The sequence below is a fragment of the Chiloscyllium plagiosum genome, chromosome 21 (genome assembly GCF_004010195.1).
Source record: "Chiloscyllium plagiosum isolate BGI_BamShark_2017 chromosome 21, ASM401019v2, whole genome shotgun sequence".
NCBI classification, from domain to species: Eukaryota; Metazoa; Chordata; class Chondrichthyes; order Orectolobiformes; family Hemiscylliidae; genus Chiloscyllium; species Chiloscyllium plagiosum.
Genome location: NC_057730.1, coordinates 22,952,625 through 22,962,120, shown reverse-complemented (window position 1 = coordinate 22,962,120; position 9,496 = coordinate 22,952,625). Strand labels below are relative to the sequence as shown.

The window sequence follows — 9,496 nt, the reverse complement described above, 5'->3', positions numbered from 1 at the left end:
GAACAGTTGGGCTTTAGTCATGTGAACAATAGTTATGGCAGCTCACTCAAAATAACTACAAAACATAACAAGACCATGCAGCATACAATAAACCACCAGCCATATTTTCGATACTAAACAAACGCCGAAACAACTCTGAAAATATTGCACAGCATGTATAGAGAAGTGCACTCCATTTACTGGCTGGTGGCCAGAGTTAGCATAAAATCAGTGTCTCAAATGTATGATGATGTTGGTGATGAGTGACGATTGTTTATCAAGTGTTGATCAGTTGAACCTTAGTGAAACAGCTCAGTAGATAACTACAGCAGAAGCTGTCCTTGTGTGCTGTCAGATATTAAAAGAGCGAAAAAGAGTGGCAAGGCTAGCTCAGAATGCCTGTCCATCCTTTCAGCTGTGAAAATGTACACATATGCATATACTGTTACTGTATATTTTATTAATAAGGAAAACCTTCACAGTATTGATCAATTCTCTTTAGAAACAGACATCATCCACCTCAACAGCATTTACAGTCTGGCTGATTTTTGCAGGAGTGCCTGCATCACTGACAGGTTGTTGGCTCCTGTTAGCCAATGTCCACCATCAATTACAAGTGTTGCGCCAGTCACATATGATGCTGCCGGGCTTACAAGATAAAGCACACCGTGGGCTACTTCTGACTTTGTCCCAACTCGTTGCAGCGGAATAAGTTTATCCAGGCTTGCCACTGCCTTTGTCAAACCACCTGATGAGGGAACAGCCAGAAAGAGGATTAGGGGGAAAAAAAAAACACATTCTTATGTGCATGTGATCTGCCTGTTTTATGATACTGTTGACATTTACAGGTCTGATTATTAGAGCACTGGTCTCATTAGAGATACATAGTTCTTTACCCAATTTCCGAAAGCCTTCAGTTCCAGATATGGGTCCTGGTGCCAGATTATTAATGCGAATGTTATCAGGTCCCCATTCTGCTGCTAGATGTCTTGTCATTGCATCTGTAAAGCAAAGTGAGATATATTCAACAAACGACAATTATCATTTTCCCCAAGTCACAACAAGTAGGACTTCCCGATTCCACAGGGCAACAGCATAGGTTGCCTCTTCAACTATTAACTTTCATGTTGATACATTTCGACATCCACCTCTCACAGAAGCTAAGTGCATGGCTTAATTTAATGACATTGTCAATGCTACAAGCATAAACGGAAAGGTAAGAGAAATGTATTCCTGACTGGCAGGTGTGTGAGGGATGAACAATACCAGTAGGCTCTGCTTCTAGTGGTCTCCTTGTTTTTACAGAGAATTATAGCGACCTCTGTTCAAGAACACAAGTGATCATGTTAATTATTGTGGATTAAGTTAATTACATTGTGGTTCCATGCAGCAAGTAGAGATGGAGAAATGGAATTTGCACTTGTACTTTATCATGATCAAAGTCACTCGGTTTGACCATGTTGTCAAGAGAGATTTCCACATGGGGCTGTGGTATAACCCTTTTGGGGATACAATTAAGAGGTTTGCCTGTACCCTTTCTCTCATGCACTCTAAACATGCTTTAGCATTTGCTCAGTTTGAATTAAAAAATGTTCTATCCCTTATCCCAAAATTAGAGTTTAACATCAACATATATTGTAAATCAGCTCCCCCTAGAGGGACTGAATAGGAGAACCACAAAGTGTTAGCATCTTAACACTCATCTGGTGCATTGCTGCAGACACCAAAACAGATTCTATGAAGACCTTAAGAAATTAGAACAGGAGTGGCCATTTGGCATTTAAACTTGCTCTGTCAATCAATAGGATCATAGCTGACCTGACTTTACTCAAAGCGCAGCAGGTCAGGCAGCATCCAATGAACCGGAGAATCGACGTTTCGGACATAAGCCCTTATCAAGCAAGCTAAGGTAAAAAGGTAGGGAGGAGGGAATTGGGGGAGGGGTGTTGCGAATGTGATAGGTGGAAGGAGGTTAATAGTAGTGGTGCCAACTTAAGATCGATAGGTTGGTTGGTGCGGGTGTCCCAGAGGTGTTCTCTGAAACGTTCCGCAAGTAGGTGGCCTGTCTCCCCAATATAGAGGAAGCCACATCAACCCAACCACCCCGTGGCTCAACACTTCAACTCCCCCTCCCACTCCACTGAGGACGTGCAGGTCCTTGGACTCCTCCATCGCCAGACGATAGCAACACGACGGTTGGAGGAAGAGCGCCTCATCTTCCGCCTAGGAACCCTCCAACCACAAAAGGATGAACTCAGATTTCTCCAGTTTCCTCATTTCCCCTCCCCCCACCTTGTCTCACTCAAATCCCTCGAACTCAGCACCGCCTTCCTAACCTGCAATCTTCTTCCTGACCTCTCCGCCCCCACCCCCACTCTGGCCTATCACCCTCACCTTAACCTCCTTCCAACTATCGCATTCCCAACACCCCTCCCCCAAGTCCCTCCTCCCTACCTTTTATCTTAGCCTGCTTGGCACACCTTCCTCATTCCTGAAGGGCCTATGCCCGAAACATCGATTCTCCTGCTCCTTGGATGCTGCCTGACCTGCTGCGCTTTTCCAGCAACACATTTTTCAGCTCTGATCTCCAGCATCTGCAGTCCTCACTTTCTCCTAGCTGACTTTACTCATGTCTTTCCTGCCTTTTCCTTCATTTCACACTGATCAATAATGTATCTCAGTCTTAAATATACATAAAGACTCTGCCCCCACAGCTTTACGTGGCAAGGTATTCCAAAGACTCATAACACAGGGAAGAAATTCATCCTATCAGTCTTAAGTTGGCACCACTACTATTTTTTTAAAATTAATTCCATGTACAATAGAAAATAAGTCACATACACATTTTAAGTTTTGATAACAGCTAGATCTGTGATATTGGTCTTTGCATTTCAAATCTTAATTCAAGGTTCACTGCATGACTTTCCTGTGCTCAAATTGCCACAATCTTTACCCAACCCAGAGATCCATACTGAGAAGTGCCATCACTCCATTCCCTCCATATATAACCACAAGGGCAGCCTGGACAATGAGTGGGAAGGACATCATTAACAAATACAATCCAGTCCTTGCCCACAGTTACATATAGAATTTCCAAATATTTCTGATTCATCATCACTTCACTGACATCAGGAGTGCGAAACCCAACGGTTTATTCACCCTGGGGAGAATATGTAAATCTGTTGCAATTTCTAAGCAATATCATTCCATGTTTAATGAAATGTCCAGCATCCTTAGAAATGCAAACGAACAACGCAACACTGGAATAAAAATAGATAATGTCAGAAGTTCATGTCATCTGAAAAACATTGTCATAACTTGCACCAGCAAACATGACTTTAATGAAGACATGAAACTGAATTTCAGCATACCTTTAAAAAGTACTTGGATGGACACTTGAAGTGTTGTAACATTCAATGTTATGGGCTTGTGCAAGAAGGTGGGACTAGCATAGGTAGCAGTATATTTTTGGTTGTACGACAGACTCAATGGGCCATAGAGCCTCTTCTGTACTTTATATTTCCATGATCCTCTTTCTGCAGCAATACTGTTTGTCCTTAACCAATAATACCATCCTTCATTTGTTCTTCCTCTCCTATCTTTTATAAACACATTCTAACCAGGAATGTTTGATGTCCAGACCTGCCTTTCCTCGATCCAATTAAAGCCATAGCTACAACACCATAATTTCATATGGGAGTCTGTACTCCTAACTCAAAACCTTATTTACAATAATTTATGCATTGCAATCCTGATTTCAACTGTTTTTTCATTTCAGGAATTTAACCTATTAACTTACTATTCACTATTATCTGTCTCTGTCTCTGCCAATTTTTGGGCATCAAGGGTATTTGATGTCCTGGGGAAAGAAAAGAAGAGGCAAAACGAAAAAAGGTGGGGAACCACTTTCAGCGTAGTGGTGAATAGCAACATAGGCACAATAGATTGTGACATGGAATCAATTTGGATGGCTAGGAGGAATAACAAAGGAAAATTTGTCATGAATGAAGTCATAGTCGAGAGCAGGTCAGGCAGCAACCGAGTAGGAGAATCAACATTTCGGGCATAAACCCTTCTTTCCTGATGAAGGGCTTATGCCCGAAACATTGATTCTGCTGCTGCTCGGATAATGCCTGACCTGCTGTGTTTTTTCAGCACTATACTGTTGACTCTGATCGCCAGCGTCTGCAGTCCTCACTTTCTCCTACATGAATGAAGTCATCTATAGGTTCCCAAAGGCTTATCTTGTTATAGGGCAAAATAGGAATCCTGGAAATAATGGAGGGCATTTAAGGGCACCACAATTGTCATGGATGATTCTAATCTGTACATTGACTGGACAAATCAGAATAGCAATAGTTGGAAGACAATTTTGTAGAATCCATCAGGGATTGTTTCTTGGAGCAATAGATTGCACAATTTAGCTGAGAACAGACTATTTTAGGTCTAGTAATGTGTAAAGAGGTGGGATTAAGGAGAGATGCTAAGGATCTTTTGGGGGGTTGCAATCGCAGCCTGGTAAAATCTGAGGGAGAGCAAATCAGATCGCAAACCAGTTTCCTCAACTTAAATAAGGACAATTACAGAGGTATGAAGACAGTCTAAAGCAGGCTGGGACAAAGAGAAAGTCAGTAAATAAGCAGACATTTAAGCAGATATTTCATAACGTTCAGCAAAAATGTATTTATTCCAGTCAAAAAGAAGGACTTGATGAGAAAGATGAACTGTCCATGGTTAACAAAGTGGTCAAGGAAAGTTTCAATCAAAAACTAAGATATAACAGCAGCAAAAACTTGTGATAGGTCAGAAGACTGAATTCTTTGAGGAACCAGTAACAGATGGCCAGACTGTAAAAAATGGATTATGAAAGTAAATTGGCAAGAATATAGAAACAACAGCACAGCCTCGATAGGTATCTAAGAAGAAAGACCAGCTAGAGTGAGTGTAGGACATTTGAAGGAAGCTACTCGGAAGTTGCTAATGGGGAATGGGGAAATGGAGGGTAATTAAACCAAGTAGAGGACACTACAAATATCACAAAGATATCAGATAAGCAAGGTGACATATACCCATCTAGGTGCCTTTTAAATGTTGTAATTGTACCTGTCTCCACTACTACCTCAGACAGCTCATTCCATACATGCACCATCCTTTGCATGAAGAAGTTGCCCCTTAGGTCCCTTTTAAATCTTTCCCCTTCCACCTTAAACCTATGCCCTATAGTTTTGAACTCCCCTATTCTGGGGAAAAGACCTTGACTATTCACTCTTTCTATATCCCTCATGATTTTATAAACCTTTATAAGGTCATCCCTCAGCCTCCAACACTCCAGTGAAAAATGCCCCAGCCAAATCAGCCTCTCCCGATAGCTCCAACCCTCCATCCCTGTGAATCCTTTCAAGATTAAGAACATCTTTCCACTAGTAGGGAGACCAGAACTGAATGCAGAAATCTAAAGGTGGCCTCATCAATGTCCTGTACAGCTGCAAAATGGTGTCCCAACTCCTATATACAATGCACTGACTAATGAAGGCAAGTGTGTCAAACACCTTCTTAATCACTCTGACTACCTGCGATTCTACTTTCAAAGAAGTATTTCTTGGGATATGTGTTTGCTGTGAGCCATGCACTATTTTCTTAAATGTCTGCACTGTTCCTCAACTATCTTTGCTGCTTGTTTCCCAGTCCAGTCAACTATGCCCTGAATCCTTTGTTAGTGCCAGTCTTTAGGCTTAGCGCAGTTGATTCAGATTCATATTCCTCCTTCTCAAACTGAATGCTAAATTCTGTTTTGCTCTGGTGGTTTCCTAGGGGATTTTATATTCTGATATCATTTATTAAACCTACCTCATTACACATCACCAGAATCAAAACTGCAGAAATGTAGAGGCATATGTTCCAGTCTTGCACTGATAAGATTAAATGCACTGTTTATACTGGCATTTCCAATAGGAAGATAGTGCTCTCACTGATCTGGGCTCCCAGTACCCGCAGTACAACTTACCTATAGCAGCTTTTGCAGAACCAGCATGGACCTGCAGAATTTGTCCTCGGTAGCTCAGCGTAGCTGTAATGTTCACAATGATTCCTCCATGTTCCTACAGCAACAGAAGATTACTAAACCAAAATACAGTGTTCCACAGATGTCATGATTTCACAATTAAATTCCATATCACTTTCAATGTCAGTTTTCAGATGACATCTAGTTTGAATGTGATGAATTAAGTTTTTTAATGTTTCTTGATCTATACACTACTCTCATTGTCTCTGACGTAGATATGAAATTTAGGAGAGGAGTGTGCAACATCTCAAAAGAAGCCAATTAACTATTTTCTGTTGAACCCTCGGCCAGAATAGATATGCATTCCATTAGTCCTCACTGGTCCCAGTGAATTTCAAATACATGCCTTAGAGATGTGAGGGATAGAGGGTTTGCTTTCACACAAGAAAAGACAAAATTATTTATTTCTCACTTCTTTTTCATCATGACTTCTCTACATCTCATCCTCTGCTGAAACACGACCATTTTGACTGATGCACTTGCTCAGTGATTACTCTTTAGCCATGAGCTTGGACAGTTGTATGCACTGGAAGGCCGAGCACGAATATCGTTTACTTTCTCTCATGGATATAGAGAGACACAAGCCCAAAAGTAGCACTCCTATTGCTGCCCTTTTTCAGGATAAAAGAAAAGAAAAACAAGTTGGGCTTTTCCTGCTATGAGTGGCTTGCAGGTGAGTGATCACAAGAACTCTCCAAGATTGATTTAAATTAACAGGACTTGCAATTTCCCAGAGATGCAAGAGATATTTGTCTCCTCTGATAGGACCAGGAGATTGCTACCCAGACTCTCAGTTAAAGAAATGGGAAATTTAAAATTAACTAGACAAGTAAAATCCAGTTCTTTCACCAGTGTACAATTAACTCACCTTGAACCACTTCTGGTACAAGACTTTGCTGGTGTTAAAGGTTCCAATTGTATCTATCTCCAGGACAGTTTTGAAAGCATTGAATGACAGGCCACTGGCAGGACATAGGAAGTTACCTGCAGCACCTGGAAAAAGACAGGACAAACTAACAAGTAAACAACACTTTCACAGCAGAACCAGCTTTTAACAAACTTTCCTGTACACTGGATAGTTATAAGAATGACATTTAAAGCAGTGATTATACATGGAGTTGGCACTGGGTGCCCTATGGACCAACAGGGTTCTGTGGATCAACAGCCTCCACTTGTAAGTAACAAGAAAGGTGAAGAAGTGTTGAGAAATTACCATTAATCAAGATATCAATTTTTGCAAATTTCTGTAGCGTCTCCTCCACAGCAGCATTGATGGTAACAGGTTGCCTGACATACAATGAGACTGGCAGACATCGTTGTCCAGTGGCTGCTGAGAGTTTCTTTGCAGACTGGATTAAAGAATGATATATCAGTTATTGCTGAATGCAGCACATACAGGCTTCAAAGCTATTTTCTGTGTGAATAGTTTGGATATGCAAGAATTCATGGGCTGCTGTGGTTTTATCAGATTAACACTCAATAAGTCTCAATATTTCAAATACACAATTCGGCCGAGGTCACCATGAAAGTCCTGCCTTCTCAACCTCATCCCTCGCCTGCTGACTCTCAGGTTAAACTCACCACCAGTCATCTCTCTCTCCCTCTCTCTAAAGAAACAGAAGCTCTATAGTTCTTTGAGACTATGGTGACTTTACCTTAATCATATGAATTGGAATAGTTTCACCTCATACTGAATGAAACAACTTATGGAGGCAGCCATCTCAAACAAATAAGCTCAGAAGAATTATAATAATTTAGTGAAATTTAATGATCTTTGAGAATAGTAGTGGACTGAACCTCACTAACACTAATAATGGACTGAATCTTAATTTTGTTTCGAAACAGAAATAACCTCCAGCTATATCATCCCGTGACACAATAATTTTGCTGTAATGTCACAAAAGGTATCAAAGTTCCAGTACTTCTCATCGATTTATTTTTCATTTCACTGAAACTCGTAACTAAATTAGAGACTGTCCCTTAGTTTTAGAAACTGCTGTACCTCCATATGAACCGGAGGCTGATCAGCCCCTCCAGCCGCTCAACTGTTTAATTATTTTAAGGCTGATTTTCACATCAGTACAATTTATTTGCGTTTGCTCAATATTCCTTCAAATCTTCATCAAATAAAAATCTCAGTCTCAGTACTGAATGTGCCAATTGGCCCAGCATTTGGAGAGGGACTTCCAGATTTCTAATATCTATGAAGAATTGTTTCCTGGCATTGTTCCTGAATGGCTTAAGTATAACATACATCCTGTTTCTGATCTCTCCACTAGCGGAAGTTGAATAATTTTATTCTTTTAAACATTTTGATTAGTTCACACCTCAATCTTCACAAGCAAAGCACAGGAATGCACTGTACTCACAAAATGAATTGTAAATAAGATGCTTTCAGCTGGGTTTTTTTTAAACTAAAAAAGATGAAATGAGGAAACAAAACTCATAACTGACAATAGTAATATGCAGACAGCAATAGTCCTGGATTAAAATATACAATATCAGACTTCATCTTCTTCCCATTTTAATATCTGCCTTTTAGGATGAGCATTAGGGCAACAGAGGCTGAAAAATAATATTGTGGGGATTAACATAATTTAAAACAGAACATCACTTAAATATATTACTTCACTCTGCTTTTAATTATCAACGCAAGGTCTGGGCTACCTACTGCTTGTACTCGCTCCATGCTCCTGCTCGCAATAACAGTCTGACATCCATGCCTGTAAAAATAAACAATAATTAAAACTTTGTTACAAAATAAAAGGGTCAAAAATTGATGTCCAGTTTGCACTGATCTCAGTTGGGGATTCACCATAACTTCACACACTTGATCGTGGAATAACCAAGCAGGTCCATATCTTTCTGAAAATGTTATATTCGACCAACATAGCAAAAGATGCTGCTAGACCTGCTGTTTCTCCAGCATTTCTGTTCTTACTCGTATTTATTATGTTCTTAATGTGCATAAATCATATACACAGCTGGCTAAAAGGCCTTATCTCTTGGTTGCTACACAGAAAGCAAGTCTCCTTCTTTCTACCAATATTCAAAATTGTCAGCTACTGATTGAATGGCCTGTAAATCATGGGCAGGCTCTTGTGACAGTGATAACATCCCTGCCTCTGAAGCCAGGAGGCACCCTGAACAACTCACCCTGAACAACTTCTCTTTCCAATCCTCCCACTTCCTCCAAACCAAAGTAGCAGCCATGGGCACCCGCATGGGCCCCAGCTATGCCTGCTTCTGCATAGGATATGTGGAACAGTCCATCTTCCACAGCTACACTGGCACCACCCCCCACCTTTTCCTCCGCTACATCGATGACTGTATCGGCACTGCCTCGTGCTCCCACGAGGAGGTTGAACAGTTCATCCACTTTACCAACACCTTCCAACCCGACCTCAAATTCACCTGGACCGTCTCAGACTCCTCCCTCCCCTTCCTAGACCTCTC

At 40.9% G+C, this 9,496-nt stretch overlaps 1 protein-coding gene across 1 annotated transcript in view; it reads right to left on the bottom strand.

The window, feature by feature from the left end:
• Positions 1–419: 419 nt before the first annotated feature.
• Positions 420–9,496, bottom strand: part of decr2 (2,4-dienoyl CoA reductase 2, peroxisomal) — a 10,589-nt gene continuing 1,512 nt past the window's right edge. The window contains exons 4-9 of the mRNA XM_043711519.1: positions 8,712–8,763; positions 7,254–7,389; positions 6,909–7,033; positions 5,984–6,077; positions 876–980; positions 420–727 (exon numbers count right to left, since the gene is read on the bottom strand). Coding sequence (XP_043567454.1) covers positions 510–727; positions 876–980; positions 5,984–6,077; positions 6,909–7,033; positions 7,254–7,389; positions 8,712–8,763 — 730 coding nt within the window. The 3' untranslated portion in view covers positions 420–509. The remainder of the gene's footprint in view (positions 728–875; positions 981–5,983; positions 6,078–6,908; positions 7,034–7,253; positions 7,390–8,711; positions 8,764–9,496) is intronic.